We start from the raw sequence: 18,586 nt of genomic DNA on the forward strand, positions 1-18,586 counted from the left end.
CGGAGCTCCTGAAGGACTCTGACAACAGCCCAGTTTACAGTCTCACTTCATACTCTAAAGCTGCAAGGTGGGGCAGGCAAGTGAGGTTTCACAGAAGCACCCATGCAGTCAGCAGGTTGGGTTGTGAAGGGCAGCGACCCCATTGTATTAGCTGTTTATCCGGGTCCTTCTGTTCCAGGTAGGCAAATAAATCAATGAATCGGTACCTAATAATTGGTCTTTTCTGTCTAACCCTCCTTCAGTCTCACACTAAGGAGACCTAGTTGTCATTCAGTCCACGAGGATGGCTGTCTCAGCGGTCCTAATCTGGCACTGAAGGCCTGGTTTTTGGTCCACATTGGAATCCCAAAGCCATCGGTTCTAACACTGATGAGGAGCGTCACAGCAACGGTGATAGAGATTTGTCAATGATGGTGAGGGCAAGCAAAAGGTAGTTTTCTTCTTCCGTGTCCTTTTCCTGGGCTGCCGTCAGAAGGTGTCACTCAAGCCGGGCAGTGGTGGCGCACACCTTTAATCCCAGCACTGGGGAGGCAGAGGCAGGTGGATCTCTGAGTTCAAGGCCAGCCTGGTCTACAGAGTGAGTTCCAGGACAGCCAGGGATACACAGAGAAACCCTGTCTTGGAAACAACAACAACAAAAGATTGGCCATAACAATGTTCAACTACTACTAAAAATAAAAACAGGATGGCTCTTACTACATAGCCCAGGCTGGGCTGGAATTCCTGGTCCTCTGCCTCAGACACCTGAGTGCTGGAATTACAGGCTTACACCACCCACAATGACATGGCTGAAGAATAGGGCCAGAGGCCCCAATCACAGGGAGCAAAGAAAGCCGCTTACGTCACGATTTAGACACCTGAGCCTTAAAAGCTAACCACGCTAAGATGACGTGGTGCCATTATCAATTTAATAGAGTCTAGAACCAGGGGAGAGGCCAGCCTGTGGGCACATCTGGGAGGGATTGCCGAGGTCAGGTGTGTTGAGGTGAATGTGCCCATCATTCCCTGGGCTGGAGTCCAGGGGAGAGAGCCAGCTAAGCTGCAGCATCCATCTCTGCTGCCTGACTGGGGAAGCCATGTGCCCAGCCACCCCGTGTTCCCGCTGCTGTGCCTTCTCACCGTAATGGATCCCGTCCCCTGGATCGCGCGTGGAAACAAACCCCTTCTCCTCTGAGTTGACTTTGCCAGGTGTTTGGTTACATCAATGACAGAGGGTGGACAAGACGCTGGGTTGACACGTGTCAAACTCGCGGTCAGGTGCCCACTGTTTGTTAGTGCTTCTCCTTGACCTTAAAAGCAAGGCTACCTGAGGTCATAAGGGCGGGAAAGCTGCTCCTGACCCCCACCAGCTGCCACACTCGGGAGAGCAGGCCCTGCACCCCACCTGGGCGATACAGTAGAGCCCACCCTGTTGGCAGGTGTGGGTGAGCCAGCCTGGAGGTTCTGAGCATGAGGGAGCTATCCCAACTACTCATGTGTCATGTGACTGCGGGTGTGGGAGAGATGCCCCCCTTACCCCTCACCTCTTACTGCCTGTGACAGACCCTCCTCCTTACCAGCCGCAGCACTCAGCAAGTCAGGCCCTGCTCCTGCCTAGGCGGCATAGTAGGCCCCGTAGGCAGAGGCGTGGGTGAGATAGCCCTGAGGCTGTGGGAGTGGAATGGCTGGCCATACCCCCCTCAATCAAGATGGGCTCCCCCTCCCTTGACCCTGCCACCCGTGGTGGGTGAGGGAGCTGACCTTACCAGCTGCAGCACTTGGGGAAGTGGACCGACCCTACACCTCCCCTCACCTGGCCAGCACAGCAGAGCTGACCCTGCTGGCGGAGGTGTGGGTGAGCCAGCCCAGGTGGTGTGAGGATGGACAAGCTGTCCTCCTTGCTCATCTGCCATGTGATGGCATGGGCAGGAAAGAGACTCCCCCTCCCCCATCACCGCCTGAGGCAGGAGGAAGAGCTGGCCCTGAGGTCCTAAGAGCAGGAGGGCTGCCCCTCCCCCTCACCAGCTGCAGCCCTCAGGAGAGGGGCCCCTGCACCTCACCAGGACAACACAGTGGAGCTGGCCCTGAAGGTGTGGGTGTGGGAGAGGCGGCCCTGAGGCTGTGAAAGCAGAACTGGCCCCGCCCCTTGCTGGTCCCTGTGATGGATGAACCAGCCAGGACAATGCTGGAGAGCTCCCCCTGGTGGTGAGGACAGGGGAGCGCTGGCCGGCTGACCAACCCTGCAACTGCCCAGGCCCAGAACCAGGGTTATGTGCTGACCCACCCCAACACCACCCCGTCTGTGATCTGCTGGAGCACGGGGGGGGGGGGGGGGACAGGTCAGCCCTGTGGACCCAGGGCTGCAGGATCTTCATGCACAGGGCAACAACAGGATGTCCAGGAAGAGTCCCAGCGAGGGTCCAGCATCCATGGTGTAGCAGAGACCAGGGTATCAAACCAGACCAACGATTCTTTGCGATGAACGCCTGCGTGTAAAAACATATCGATAAAGGGGTTCACTGCGTGACTCACTGTGTCACACTGCAGCTTCCATGATGAGATTTTCCCCTTCCTCCCTCTCCCCTCCCCTTTTTTCTCTTATATTTTATTTTGTTTTATTCTGGGGTGGGAGGAGGGAGATGAGTGGGATCAGGAGGCATGATGTAAAAGATACAAAGAATAAATAAAAAGAAAGTTAAAAAAAAAAACAAGCAAGACTAAAGTTGGGCATGGTGGCATACTCCTTTAACACAGCACTCACCAGGCAGAGACAGGCAGAGCTCTGTGAGTTCCAGGCCAGCCTGGTCTACAGAGTGAGACCCTGTCTCAGAAAAAAAAAAAAAAAAAGCAAGACTAATATGGCTAGACAGTCAACACAGTGGTTAAAAGTGCTTGCTGCTCTTCCAGAGGACCAGAGTTCAGTTCCCAGGACCTACACTGGGTGGCTCACAACTGCTCTAAGTCTAGTTCTAGAGGATCTGACACCCTCTTTTGGCCTACACACACACACACACACACACACACACACACACACACACACTAAATAAATAATAAATAAATAAAATAAATAAATAAAAATAAAAAATAAACCTTTTAAAGAAAAAAATAACAAAACTAAGCCATATGTAGTAGTCCAGGCATGCACTCCCAGCACTTGGGAAACTGAGGCAGGAAAAGCCTAAGTTCCAGGACTGCCTGGGCAATTTAGCCCCTGTTTGGTCTCAAAAACCAAACAGACAAGCAGAAACACAGCCCGCCCCCTAGTCTATTAATTCCAACTCCCAACAGCCTACAAAACAGATTTCACCCTTGCCCATTCCTAGCAAGGGAGCCAGGCCTCAGTGGGATGTCTGGTGCGGAGACAGGCAGGCGAGTGCCTGGAAGGCTCCAACAGTTCCCAACTGCGCCTGCAGAGGGCACTGTAGTCCAGGAGCTAACTTCGCCTCCCTCAAAATTCTTTCCTCTTGCCGACTCCTCCCACCTGCATTACAGACACAAGAGCACTGGAACACACACACACACACACACACACACACACACACACACACACACACACACACACACTAGTAAATTCTCTCCAGCCCCCAACTCCTTCAATGTGCACGTAGTTTTTCCTGCCATGGACTGCAAAAACACTCCCTTTTGAATACTGAGCTTTCAGACTCTATTCTAAAGGTCTTGATTTGGGAACAGAATGAATGGCAGCCACATAGGATAACAGCCAGGGTTGGGGTCCTGGGACAGTGTGTGTCATCTCTGACTGGTTGTGTGGGTCTCTCCTGAGCATGCTTGTCCACCTGAAGTACTAAGGAATCCTAGGAAGAATCTGGAGTCACCCTTGTCCCCCGGCCGTGGTACCTATTGACCTCCAAGTTACAGGGAGAAACCCCCGAGTGTCACCTCCCAGAAAGACACAGGTGGTTTCTATCCTGAGGTAAGTGACAAGTGCTAGGGACATGTTGATCCATTAACCGGCGTTGGCCGCTGCTACCAACGCCTGAAGGGGAGCCCCTGGGTACGGGCTCCTGTTTCCTCAGTGGTAGCCCCGGCCCCTTTAGTATTGTAAAGCGGGTTGGCAGCTGCCCACTAAGACAGCCTTGAATGGAGCCTGCTTATTGACCAGCGTGGGCAGGCATTGTGGCCTCAAGCCCAGTGGGGTCAAGAGGTCAGACAGGCCATGCGAGGCAGCACGTAGGGCCCAACCCCCTCCACCTCTGGTTTCCCAGATCTGATGCTTTGCTACCAGGTTGGGAGGAGGTAGAGCCGGGAAAATGGCGGGGGTGGCGGGGGTGGGGGGCACCCATGAAATATAGACAAGCCAGGAGTCATACTGGTGATTTCGGCTGCTGCCGGTGGTATTTTAAGGACACAAAACTTCAAACCCCTTCCCTCCCATGAAAGCTAAGAGTCAGTTGCCATTCTTTCTTCATGGTTCCGCCCCCTCTACTGTCCAGTGGGACATGGTGTCAGGGAAAATCCCATGAAATCTGGAGAATTCATGCCTTGCCCCCTAAATTCTCCAGTCCCTGTATTCTTCACAGGTGCCACAAAGACTGAACTCCAAAGCTTGTCCTGTGGGGGATCACAGTTCCGGCAGGACACTAATTGAGTTTAGATATCTCTGTCCCTGAGTTATAAGCTGGTTTCTGGGTGCTGAGAATATAGTTCAATTGGTAGAGTGCTTGCCTAGCATGCAGAAGCCCCAGCTTCCACCTCCAGCACCCCATAAACTGGGGGGGGGGTGCACACCTGCAATCTCAGCACTCAGGAAATGGAAGCAGGAAGATCAGGAGTCCAAAGTCATCCTTAGCTCCATAGCGAGTTCCAGGCCAGCCTGGGCTATGTGAGACCTTCCCGTCTCAACAAAAACAAAACAAATCCAAGATGGTTCTCCGAGTGTCTCCTGCCCTGGGGCCTCAGGCTGGCCCAGTGACATGTTTAGATTTCAGAACACAGTTCTGGAAAGTTCTTCTGGGCCCCAGGATATCACTGCTGGTGCTGGAGTGTCCGTCAGACAAGCAAGCCCTTTGATGAGGGTCGGGAGTGGTGGAGGGTTGGCGTGACAGGCAGTGATGGTGAGCGGCTTGGTGGATAGACCACGGTGGCGGCAGTGGCGGGTCACCTGTCCCCTCTCCTGCAGGCCTCCCCTGTGTACAGCTTCAGTTTCCCCCGGAGGAAGTTGGAGTAGACCCGGAAGAGTTTGCAGAAAGTATCCACCGTGAGGGTTCGGAGTGGAGCAGGTGGGGTGGCGTCTGGAGGTGATATTGATTCCTTCTGTCAAGAGAAAATGGGATGTCACCGCGGTGCTGAGGGCGGCAGATGAGAATGTAACCAGGGACAGAATGGGGGGGGGGGATGAAGAGAGTCCTCAGTAGTATTTATGTGCGTGCGTGCGTGCGTGTGCGTGCGTGCGTGCGTGCGTGTGTGTGTGTGTGTGTGTGTGTACATTGCACGTGTACAATGTGTGTGAACGTAGAGGCAAGAGGTGTGTCTTCTTCGGTCATTCTCCACATTATTTTTATTTGGATCTGTGGATGTGAGTGTGTGCAGGTGCCCAGGGAATCCAGAATCCAGCCTCAGACCCCCTAGAGCTGGACTTCAAGGCAGCTGAGAGACCCTGACATGGGTGCTGGGAGTGGATTCTGCAAGGGCAGCAAGTGCTCTTAATCACTGAGCCACCACTCCGGCCTGTCCACCTCGGTTTTTGAGACAGCATCTCTCACGGAACCTGGAGCTCACCAGCTGAGCTGGACTGGCTGGCCAGTGAGTCCCAGGAATCCCGACGCTCCAGTCTCCCAGCTCTGGGGCTACATGTATGTTCCCTCTCACTTCGATTTTGGTTTGTCTTGCTTTTGTTTGGTTTGTTTTCAAACAGAAGTGCTGGAGATGGAACTCCATTCCTCACATTTGTGCAGCAAGCATCACACACACACACACACACACACACACACACACACACACAAGCCCATCTCCCAGCCTGAGCTCTCAGTAGTGTTTGTTTTAAATTACGTGAATTCATTGGTGTATGCATGTGCACCAGAGCATGTGGGTGGAGGTGAGAGACCCGCTTGAGGGTATCAGTTCCCATATCTCACCACGTGGCTTCTAGGGGTTTTGAACTCAGGTCCTCAGGCTTGGCAGCGGGCACCTCTACCCCTGAGCTGTCTTGCAGGCTCAGCCCTCACTATTCCTTAACGATTCTTGGCCCATCCTGGAGAAAGGGCCCACCCACTCCCACTCACCTGGGCCCCCAGCACCCGGAGCAGGGAGGTGAGGCTGCGCAGACCACTGACGGCTTTGTCTATATGCAGCTGAAGCGTCTCTGGTGGTTGGGAGGAATTGGCTAGCAGGGCCTGGCCCCGAAGGATGGCTTCTGAGAGCAGGGACAGGCCTTGCCAAACTTCTGCAGCCTGTTCTTCCACCTAGAGGAGGCAAAAGACTTAGAAAGAACCAGCCGGAGTCATTCCCTGGGTATCGGACACCCCAGCGGCTAGGTGGAAGGGCCGAAAGGCACATAGTGAGGTTGGTTGAATGAACAGATGAATGAGCTAGCATATCCCATCAGCCACTGTCCTTCTTATTCTTTCTCCCACACCATCAAGAATGAGTCCCACCCACCTCTAGGAAGGGGGGGGGGATAGAACTCACCTCCATTCTTTTCCAAGCATAGAAGTTGACTTTGGTATCTGGGACTGTAATATTCTCACTCAGTCTGGGACCTTCTGCACAGCCCATCTAAATAAAAGGCACGGCACCTTGTCAACGAGATCTCCGAGGGTATCGGTCCACAAAAAGCCACCAGATACTCTGTCTTTGAACGTCACTGGGCATGGTTTGGGGGCCACCAGCTTTACCATCCCTTCTTATTTTAGACAGTTTCCTGTCAGAGTTTCAAGTTCGAGGCTGGCCTCGGCTTATGTAGCAGAGGATCACCTTGAATTTCTGATCTTTCTACTCTACCTCCCAGGTACTAGGAATGTAGGTCTGTGCCGCCACAAACGGTTCGTGCAGTACTGGGGAATCGAACCCAGGGCTTTTTTTGCACGCTGAGGAGGCACTCTACCAAACTGAGCCACATCCCTGTCCAGCTTTACCATTCTTCTGGGGGAGGGGGAGGGTGGGAGAAGTTTAGGGCTAAACATCTCATCTTGACCCTAAAGGCAGTGCTAGGAATTCCTAGATCCCCTAGAACCCGGTTTCTTTCCTTTGTGGGGCTGGGGAGCTTACCGTGACATTCTCTGCCTCCTTGGCCTCCAAGATGTACCTCTCCAGGACTCGACTGTCGCAGATGAGGCGTGGGGGCGCACCGAGGACCGGGAGGCCCAGAGGAAGCAGAAGCACAGACAGTAAAAGGAGCAGGGTGGGACGTTCTGGAAGAAAGGCAGGCTGGGTGTGAGCCAGGGAGGGGAGGGGGCGGCGGGACCACAGAGGCTGCTTTGCTGAGCGAGGCTCCTCTGCCCTTCCAGTCTCTGCTGACCCCGACCTTGCAACTGCTTAGGCGCTGCCTGAGTGGCCTTCATTCTATGCCTCGGCGCCGCACACCCCACCCCCCCAGCGACCGGCATCCACTCCTCGGCCAAACTTCACTGTGGGTGCGCGCCACAGGCTGGCAGATCCTGAGAAGCCGGGACTCCTGGACGCAGGTAATTCTCACAGCAGCTTCTCACCCACCGAGCGGCGCCTCAACTCCCTAAAATCCTAAACTTTGTCCCTGTTCTGGATCTCCCCCCTTTTTTGTCATTCACGGAGGGGGGCTCCCCAAACCCCTGCGTGCACGTGGAGGAGGCTGCCCCACCCCCCTCTCCCTTCTTTGATCCTTGGCGAGTCGCAGGTCCTTGAACACGGCCACTTCCTGGCCAATAGCTTCAGATGTAAATCCTTGCTCAAACAGGAGCCCCGGAGGTCACAGGTCCCTAGCCTGTGAGTACTCACCGGGCACCCCCATCTCCGCGCCTGGCTGCCGGGGCCCCTTAGCGACCCGGGGCTGGGCCAGTGTCCACGCTGCTAGTCTTCATCCTTGGAAGATCTGTGGGACCAGGATACCCCACTAGCCTGGAAGAAGGTGGTTCAGGGAGCGCGGGCAGAGCGGGGACGCGGTGGCCCTGGCCAAGGGTCTGTTCGGGAACACAGCGAGACGCAGCCACCGGCCAGGCTTGGTCCGGGGACACTGTGGCTCCGGCCGGGGGTCGGGGATGTTATCAGCATGTGTGCGTGCGCGGGTGGGGGTGGGGGTGAGGCTGTGTGTGCGTGAGGGGTCGCCGGAGGTGGGGGCCACCTGGGGTCAGAGCAAGGGGCAGGACGCCTGGGTCTGGAGCTTGCTGGGGTGGAGCGGGCTGTTCCAGGCACGCACGCTGTCGGGGGGGAGGGGGGCTCTTCCTTGGGGAGGAGTGGACAGATTCCGACTTCCAGGAGGGGAACCCAGTGGGGTGCACGTCTATGAGATGTGCGGGAAGCCTAGACTGAGGTGAGGAGCGGGATCTATGAATTGCTGAGCAGCAGATCCCCTCCTCTGGGGGGCGTCCTTATCTCGGGACAGGGACTTAGATCAGAAACACCTGGGGCTGGAATCTGGAAGCAACCCAGGTTTCTCCTTCCAGTCTCAGGACTTGCTCTAAAAGCCAAAGTTGTCTCTGTTGAGTTATCAGATGCAAGCCAGAATGGAGTGTGGGTTCCTCCCCTCCCATTCCTCATTTTCTAGGACCCTAAAAACCCAGAAAGGTAACTTTCAGAACAGAAAGCCTGTGGCACATTACTGAGGACACGTGGACACGCTGATATTTGTTTTCTGCTTTTGTTTTTGCAGGACTGAGGCTGGAACCCTGGGCTTTCCGTATGTTAGGCAAACGCTCTATAACTGAGCTCCACCGCCCTCACTGGGGGATTCTAGGCAAGCACTCTACTGCTGAGCCACACCCCAGCCCCTCACTGGGGGATTCTAGGCAGGGGCTCCACCACTGAGCCACACCCCAGCCCCTCATTGGGGGATTCTAGGCAGGAGCTCTACCACTGAGCCACACCCCAGCCCCTCACTGGGGGATTCTAGGCAAGCACTCTACTGCTGAGCAACACCCCCAGCCCCTCACTGGGGGCATCCAAGCAGGTGCTCTACCTCTATCCCCTGACTGGGACCTTCTAGGTTTGCTCTATGGATAAGTCAGGACCCCAGAACGAATGTCTGCTTTGTGCACGTGTCCTTATTCACTTTGCAGGATAAAAAAAGACACATTAATACCTGTCGGGGTGCACCATGTAGCACAGGTTGGTTGAAGAAAGAAGGCACTCCCAAGATGAAATTTTAAGGCCTATGTGGCAGGAGGAAGGTCCAGCCTCTTCTGATGGACTGAACTCCAAACGGCCATACAAAGGCATATTTATTAAAAAGCTACATAAAGTATTTCCTCATCCCAAGGTCCCTAGTCTAATTTACATGCCTTCCTGAAGGAGAGCATCACATGCTGCCATGACCCCAGGCCTGTATTATGTGTCCGGTGCGACACACAATAGTACAATGCCTCAGGTGTGCCTGAGGTGTCTTGTGACCGAAGTCACGGGCTGGCTGGCTGCAAAGCCCCTTCGGCAAAACAATTCTACAGATCACAGGAAACAATCACTGTTTTCCACAAGGATTCTTCAAGGTCAAAGTACTTCTAAAAAGCAGCTGTTGGTCCTAATATCTACTCCAGACAGTGTTTCTGCTAAGTTCTGATGTTTCCCCCTGTGTTTAAGCTAAGCTAATTTAACTCTGTTGAAGCTTATGCAGCCACACAGTGAAGACAGCCTTTTCTCTCTCATGCTGTCCCACCGCCTCACATACATAAGTCAGAACACTTTTGAAAGCCAGTAAAATTATTATAACAAAAAACAAGTATAACAATTGCTAGAATAAGAAACTTATCAAAGTGATTCAGAGGATTAAATGAAGCTATGGTATCTGCAAGGCTTTCCATAACATCTGTTCCAAACACTTCAGGTAATCACTGAAAAGGTTTCCTTAATCTCTTGTTGTAAATCATGAATCATTTGAGAAGCACTGGGGTGACTTACATGCATTTTAACTTTTTCCCAATCATACTTGCTTTCATTGAACTTCAAAGGTGTAGTACAGTAAGTTGTAACATTCCAATCACATTTTAACTTACTTTGTTCCTTTAAAGTGTCTAACTGGCCGGGCGGTGGTGGCGCACGCCTTTAATCCCAGCACTCGGGAGGCAGAGGCAGGCGGATCTCTGGGAGTTCAAGGCCAGCCTGGGCTACAGAGTGAGTTCCAGCAAAGGCGCAAAGCAACACAGAGAAACCCTGTCTCGAAAAACCAAAAAAAAATAAAAATAAAAAAAAAAAATAAAGTGTCTAACTGATCTCCCAAAAGTAACACAGCTTGCCTCAAGTCAGCTACCTCATTAATTATCTCACTATCTATCCTATTCTGCTGAGCCCAAAGTTCTGCGGTTTGAATCTCTTTATGAAGGGACACTCCAGCTGTTGCAGCAATAACCGTCAATGCAATGACTCCCATAACTACAGCAGTAATCAGTCCAATCAGAAAGATGTGCTCTTCTTAATATTCTCTCAGAGAGTTTCTGGACTGGAATCAGCACAGGAGAGTCTTGCCATGGCCTCGACAACTTCACTGGGATCCCGATTGCTGGCCTTGCTCTGAGAATATATAAACTTACAGAAGTGACATCCAATAACATACTAGCATTAATACAGACATGGAGAGTACAACATTCACAAGTGATACTATAATTATTAGGGTGCCATTGTATAGGCCCTTTCAATAATATATATGGTAATAGTACACATGCTACAAAGGCGTGACTTTGATTTAACCTAAAAGACAAATTATACTTACCATCGTAAACACTTAACTTTCCAAAGTTTAAAAGGGCATAAGGCACTTGCCAATTTCCAAAAATTAGTCTGAACTGAATTGCCAAATTATAACTTAGAACCTGACATTCCAATTCCATGCCATTGGATAGGATCATCAACAGTAGTCTACCACTGAGCCACACCCCCAGCCCCTCACTAGGGGATTCTAGGCAGGTGCTGTACCACTGAGCCACACCCCAGCCCCTCACTGGGGGATTCTAGGCAGGGGCTCTACCACTGAGCCACACCCCAGCCCCTCACTGGGGGATTCTAGGCAGGGGCTCTACCACTGAGCTACACCCCAGCCCCTCACTGGGGGATTCTAGGCAGGGGCTCCACCACTGAGCCACACCCCAGCCCCTCACTGGGGGATTCTAGGCAGATGCTCTATCACTGAGTCATGCCCCAGCCCCCTCACTGGGGGATTCTAGGTAATTGCTCTACAGATAAGTCGTCCCCAGAATTAATGTCTGCCTTGTGCAAGACCCTTATTTACTCTGCAGGATAAAAAAGATACATTAACACCAAAGTCCTGCCTATCTGGAGACTGTAAAGAGCAAGACAAAGTCTCTATGTGGCAGGCAATATATCAGAACTGGAGTGTGCGGCTCTGAGGTGGAAGAGCTCAGGAGAGGGTGAACAGGCTCATAGCCAACCGGAGAAGTTAAGGCAGATTGGATGGCAGAAATCCCCATGAGCTCAGACTTGAGGGCTGAGCAGTTTGGATGGACAGTGACCTGAGGGATGTGGGAGGGGACTCAGGTGTATTGGGAGGGAGGCTGGGATGAGATCAGGCCAGAATGCTCTTAGGAAGGACTCAGGTTGTAGATCAGTATTGAAAGCTATTCTGAATAACTTGGATTTTTTTTTCAAGAGTGGGAAACTTCATTCATTCTTTCAGGAAATGTCCACATTGGGATGATGGTACCCTCCTGAGGCCAGCCTGGGCTACATATTGAGACTCTATCTCAAAAGATAAAAGAGGGAGCTGGGCAGTGGTGGTAGCACACGCTTTTAATCCCAGCACTTGGGAGGCAAGGCAGGCGGATCTCTGTGAGTTCGAGGCCAGCCTGGGCTACAGAGAGAGATCCAGGACAACCAGGGCTACACAGAGAAACCCTGTCTCAAAAAACAAAACAAAATTATTCAAATAATTAAAATAAAATAATAAAAGAGGGATTGAAGAGATGGCTCAGGGGTTAAGAGCACCTGTTACTCTTGCAGAGGACCCAGGTTCTGCTCCCAACATTCAGATGGCAGTTCACAACCGTCCATAACCCCAATTCCAAGGGATCTGATGCCCTCTTTTGATCTCTGTGGCACCAGGCACATGTATGGCACACATCCACATGTGCAGACAAAACATAGGAAAACATGAAACAAAACACACACATCTAATTTTAAAATGTAAAGACAAAAGAAATGTTTGTGGAATATATATATTCACACACACACACACACACACACGCTGACTAGGAAGGGACCTGAGGACTGCATCATGAATGACACAGTCAAGAATGCCTGCCCTGGTGACATTCTAGTGAGGAGGGACTGACCATGGACAGAGACCTTAGATGGCACGAAGAACTAAGTACGGGAGGCTGGAGGCTGACTAGCACTTAAGAGCACTTGCTGCTGTTGCAGAGGACCCAGGTCCAGTTGCTAGGAACCCCATGGCAACTAGTAACTATGTGTAACTCCAGATCCAAGGAATCTGATGCCCTCTTCTGGACTCCGCAGGTACTGCACACACATGGTGTGCAGACACACAGGTCAAGTATCCATACATATAAAGTCAAAACAAATAATCTCTAATAAATATTCTTTAATATATTATATAATATGCATACATAAGAATAAGGCGATGGAGCTGAGGAAATGACTTAGTCAGTAATTGTTTGCTTCATGATGACTTAGATTCCCCAGCACCCACATTGAAAGCTGGGCATGGTGGCATGTGATTGGAATCCAAGTGCTGGAGAGGGTGGAGACAGGAGGATCCCTGGAGCTCACTGGACAGCTAGTCTCACTAAATCATTAAGCCCCAGGTTCACTGAGCCCCGGTCTCAAAAACTGAGGTGGAGGGCCAGGGAGATGGCGGTTCCGTGGGCAGAAGAAGTACTTGCCACCAAGTCTGATGACCTGCATTTGATCCCTGAGGCCCACATGGGAGAAGTAGAGAATCAACGGCTGCAGCGGGCTGACCTCTGACCTCCAGATGTGTGCCATGTGGAGATTGTACACACAGACGCACACCCAGTTAGTTAATTCATGTAACAAAAATGAAGTGGAGAAGCAGCTGAGCGAGACATCCCAAAGTCAACCTCTGGCCTCCACGCGTGCACCAGCATGCACGTGCACGCTCGTGCATACACACACACACACACACACACACACACACACACACACACACACACGCATGCTCACGCACACGCACACGAACACACACAGAGAAGAACGACTGAGAAGGTGCACCGGGAAGCTGGGGTTGTCGATAAACAGCCAAGGTTGCCAAGCTGTCAATGCGACATGCTGGGGGAAGGAGGCAGCCACAGGATCTGAGGAGGACGTGATCAAAACAAGGTGTGGAAAGACGAAGACGGGGCGTCTCCAGAGAGCTGACTGGAAGTCACGTCAACCTGGTCCTTGTCTCCCTGTCCCCTTGGGCCTTCTCAGAGTTTCTTCCTGAACCTGCCATCCAGGCTCAGCACTCAGAACCCAGCTCTGCTCTCCAAGTGTGGCCCAGCTGTGGGACATGCACAGGAACACACGTCCACACACGTCCGCGTGCGAGCTTGTCCCGACCACCGCACCCCTCCCAGCAGGCTGCTCTTTCCAGGGCCCCTGACGGCTGCGTCACTGCTCTGACCTATCCGGAGGAGAGAGGGCCAGGAGCAGACGGGGGCAGGGGAGACAACATGGCCTGACATGGCCCGAGTCTCAGAAGGAGGAGCCTTTGGGCCGTAGGACCTGTTCCTTCTCTCTCAGTAACTTTACAGAGAGCCCTAGGAGAGGGGCCAGGCCACCAGCGTCTACATTGCTGGGGCCAGGATTGTGTGGCCTGGCCCCTGGGGACTTGGAGATCGAGGGCTACCTCACAGTGAGTTCAAGGCAGCCTGGGTTACAAAGCATGTACCAGGCCAGCCAGGGCTTCACAGCAAGATCCGTCTCAAAACATCAACAAAGCAGCTGGGGTACGGTGGTACACAGAAGGGTCAAGAGTTCAAGGCCATCTTCTGATATGCAGTAGACAGAAGGCTAGTCTGGGCAACATGAGACCCTCTCTCAAAAAGAGAAAGAGATAAAAGAAGGCAAAACAAAATTCTATGTAGCTCCCCCAACCAAGGTCCATTGTCCTGCCTTCCGGTGAGCCCCCAACTTGCATATATATATATATGTTGTTGCTGTTCTTTGTGACAAAGTCTCATATATCCCAGGCTAGCCTTGAACTCATGTAGCCAAGGTTGATTTTGAGGTTCCTCCTGCCTTCACCTCTTAAGTGCTTGCTAGCATTATAATCATGCACCATTATGCCCCGTTTATGGGATGCCAAAGATCGAACCCAAGGCTTTGTGTATGCTAGGCAAGCACTCTCTCTGCCAGCTGAGTCACATCCCCAGATCCCTTGAGCAGGAATCTGCAGTGATTTCCCATGGTCTCAGAAGGAAGATCCTCTGTAAGCAGTCACACTCTCCTTCTTATGAAATGTATTTATTGTGTGTGCGTGTGTGCACGCACATGGGCGTGCTCACTTGTGCCACAGCATATATGTGGAGGTCAGAGGACAACTTGCAAGAGTTGGATCGCTCCTTCCACTCTGTAGGACCCGGGGATTGAACTCCCATCATCAGCCTTAGCAGCACACGCCTTCCCGGCTGAGCCGTCTTACCAGCCCCACACTGTGACCGTCCATCACAGGAGCTTGGTTAGACAACCTGTGGAACCTTACCGCTTCCACCTGGCTTGCCCTCCGCTGTCTCCCTCTTTTCTTCAGACCCCAAACCCAAGCGGTCTCCTCCACACAGCCTCCCCCGCCCCCCACACCGGCACCCAAGCAGGAAGTCGTCATCACTTCTGCGCATGTGCCAGTGTTTGCCGTATCAGGGCCGCTGTATACGTGCATGTGGAGTCCTGCACAGCTCCAGGAGTGATCTAGCTGTTACCTAGTGTCCTGTCGACACTCACCACTTGGTTGTGGGTTGTTTTCTAGGGTCCCTCCATGCCAGGCTCCTTGGACAGAGATGGTGGGAGACCTAGAGATAGTTCACTACACTTAGCCACCCTCGTCTCTTGAGATCTCCGTCTTCAGGAGCGGCTATTACTTTTAGAGCTGGGCTCTAAAGAAACAGCAGCGATCAGATTCATCGTGGGGCTGGAAAGCTCTACCATATGCATCCAAGAAGAAAAGAAAATTTACAACCCCCCTGAGCTGTTGCAAACCCCAGGCCGCACGGAGCCCCCAGCTGCCTGGAGTTGGGCTGAGGGAAGGGGGGTGCTCTGAGCCTCCCCTGACCGGCTTCCAAGCCGTAGCTTCTGGGCTTGGGAGTCCAGCCAATGGCCTAGGAGACCTTCTGTGCTGGAAAGTGAATCGGCGGGGCGGGGAGGGGCCGGGAGGGTGTTGTGAGGGGAGACTCTTGGCCTTGGGGGAACCGGAAGGAAATAAGAATGCTGGAAAAGGGATTTCTGTCCGTTGACAGCCCCGGGGTCATGGCACACATCTGTAATTCTACCTACTCGGGAGGTTGAAGCGAGAGAATCGTGAGTTCCAGGCCAGCCTGGACTACACCTTATCTCAAAAAGAAAAGACGGGCTGGGGAGACGGCTCCCTTGGTAAAGCGCTTGCCGCACAAGTCTGAGGACCTGAGGTGGAGCCCCGGCGTATAAAAACCCACGTGCAGCAGCATGTTCTTGCAGCTCCCGGATTAGGAAGCTAGATACAGGCAGCTCACTATCCAGCTAGCCTCACTCGGGTCGCAGCGACAGACTCTCAAAACACACGGGGACAGTTCCTGAGGAATGACCCCGAGGCTGACCTCTCTCCTCCATCCATATGTGCACATACCCCCCTGCCCCTACATCCATATGTGCACATACCCCCTGCCCCTCCATCCATATGTGCACATACCCCCCTGCCCCCTACACACACACAAAGAAAAAAAAAAAAAGCCAGGCATAGTGATCGTGAAAAGCCAGGCATAGTGATCGTGATTGCCTGCAATCCTAGCATTCAGGATGTGGAGGCAAGAGGATCAAGAGGTTAGCCTCAGCTACATAGCAACATCTGGACTAGCCTGGGCTACATGAGGCCCTGTCTTCAGGGTAGGGGAGGACAGGAATTGAATTTCTTTTCCGTCCTATTAGATGTCACAGGATCAAGGTTATAACTCCTTTTGGCAGATCCGGTACCTAATGCACTTACCGACAGCAAGCAGATGGTCAATACAAACACTATAGGTGATGAACAGGTGACTAGTGGCTGGCACGTTGGACCGGTGGGTAGACATGTTTTCAGCCAAGCCTGGCAACCTGGGTTTGGTCCCCTAGTCCCCGGGACCCACATGATGAAGAGAGAGAACAGACTCAAACAGACACGACACATTTAGAAATAAATTAGTTGAAAAACACATGTTTATCTCTCTGCCACAACATTTTTTTTTTCAAATTTTTGAGACAGGGTCTCTAAATTGTTCAAGCTGTCCTGTAATTTATTACATAGCCCAGGCTGGCCTTGAACTAGTAATCCTTCTGCCTCAGCCTTCTGAGTAGCTGGGATTGTCAGCATGAGCCCTAATGGCTGGCTTGGGGATATGTCTCTATTCCGTGTCCACTGTGGGCTCTGTGAGCGTTCAATAGGAGGAGGAGAAGGGGCACTGTGTTGGGATACACTTTCTCCTCCTGGCCTCTCCTGATGGGAGCTGCTCTGTGGGAAACAGAAGCAGAGGTGGCTCCTCTGAAGGCAGAGGACACCAGTTTCTGGCTTCCCAGCCTCATACGCCACACAGACCCCGACAGAGGCAGACACCTTGCTCGGAGCTCTACCTGCTATGGTCACCCACTCCACTCCCACCTCCAGCCAAACTCTGAAACAGTCAGTCTCCCAGGGGCTGCTCTTCCTTCGGTAGCATCACGGAGGGCGACGTCCGCGGACAGTGACCCAGGGCAGCCCCGACTTGGTGAGGAAACACGGAGTAGAAACAACAAACAGAGGCTGTGTGTGTGAGAGAGAGTTGCCAAGACAAACCAAGCGAACGTATGAAGGATGCGAAAGGGCTGCCTGCCGCCAGCTCGCCTGGGCTCCGGCCAGGAGAGCAGAGTCAAGAACACAGACGTGCAGGGAGACACATCGGCAGTCCAGCCTCCTGCCGGCTCCATCGGCTCCCAGGAGCTTCCAAGGCAAGGGAGGCCTGAAGATGAGGTTGACGGAGGGCTAGTCAAGCATGGTGGCACACACCTGTGATCTTAGCACTTAAGAGAAGGCAAGGGGATCGAGGCCAGCCATCCTGGACAACGAACAGAGAAACCTTGTCTCCAAACAACAAAGAGATGGCAAGATGGCCCAGCAGTTAGGTTTCTCTGCTCTTGCAGGGAAACCCAAGTTTAGCTGGCATCATCCACTCCAGGTGGCTCACAACCACCTATAACTCCAGTTCCCTGGGGGATAGAACACATCTGGCCTCTGAGGGCACCTGAGTTCATGTTCATATACCCCCACACAGACGTACACATAATTAAAAATAAAATAATATCAGCCAGTGTGGCAGTGCACGCCTTTAATCCCAGCACTCAGGAGGCAGAGGCAAGCAGATAGATCTCTGAGTTCAAGACCAGCCTGGTCTACAGAGCCAGTTTCAAAACAGCCAGAGTAACACAGAAAAACCCTGTGTCAAACCCCTGCCCCCCCAAAAAAAATCTTTTTGAAAAAAAAAGAATAATAAAGCCAAGTGTGATTGTGCATGCTTGCAGTTCCAGCATTTGGAAAGCTGAGGCAGGAGGACTGTCATGTGTTCCGTGATAGCCTGGACAGCATGATGAGTTTCAAGCCAGCCTGTATTACATACTGAAAGTCTGTCTGAAAAGAAGAACTAAAGAAGCCGGGGAGTGGTGGTGGTGCACGCCTTTAATCCCAGCACTCGGGAGGCAGAGCCAGGCGGATCTCTGTGAGTTCGAGGCCAGCCTGGGCTACAGAGCGAGATCCAGGACAGCTCTGAGACTATGGCTCGGTCAGTAAAGTGCTTGCTGCCCAAGTATGGGGAACTGAGGGCTACCGCCAGTACCCATATAAAAAAAGCTGGGCATAGCGGTGTGTGTGTGTGTGTGTGTGTGTGTGTGTGTGTAATCCCAGTGCTGAGGAGTCTCAAACAGGGGACCCCCTGGGCTTGCTGGCCAGCCAACATAGGCAAGTGAGTTCCAGGTAAATTGAAGAGACCCTGTCTCAAAAAAGCAAAGTGGCCAGGAGTGTTGTTACAAGCCAGCACTTGGGAGGGAGAGACAGCAGCTCTGTGAGTTCAAGGCCAGCCTGATCATACAGAGAGTTCAAGCTAAGCAGGGCTAGTGAGACCTTGTCTCAGAAAGACAGAGGAGGAAAGAAAGAGAGATGGGGGGAGGGAGAGAGGGGAGGGAGGGAGGTACGGAGGGAGAGGGAGGGAAGGAGAAAAGAAAGAAAGGTAGATTGCTGGAGGATGGTCTTTCTGTAGTCTGTGAATATATGTTGTTCCCATTGGTTAATAAATAAGCT

At 52.4% G+C, this 18,586-nt stretch overlaps 1 protein-coding gene across 1 annotated transcript; it reads right to left on the bottom strand.

Moving 5' to 3' along the window:
* Positions 1-4,310: 4,310 nt before the first annotated feature.
* Positions 4,311-8,799, bottom strand: Epo (erythropoietin). Its single transcript, XM_006971238.4, has 5 exons — positions 7,912-8,799; positions 7,207-7,349; positions 6,628-6,714; positions 6,222-6,401; positions 4,311-5,253 (listed from the first exon to the last, which is right to left on the bottom strand). Exons 1-5 carry the CDS (start codon positions 7,922-7,924, stop codon positions 5,098-5,100), a joined length of 579 nt encoding a protein of 192 aa, XP_006971300.1. The 5' UTR covers positions 7,925-8,799; the 3' UTR covers positions 4,311-5,097.
* Positions 8,800-18,586: the final 9,787 nt, after the last annotated feature.

This window comes from Peromyscus maniculatus, chromosome 23 (genome assembly GCF_049852395.1).
Source record: "Peromyscus maniculatus bairdii isolate BWxNUB_F1_BW_parent chromosome 23, HU_Pman_BW_mat_3.1, whole genome shotgun sequence".
In the NCBI taxonomy this organism is placed as follows: Eukaryota; Metazoa; Chordata; class Mammalia; order Rodentia; family Cricetidae; genus Peromyscus; species Peromyscus maniculatus.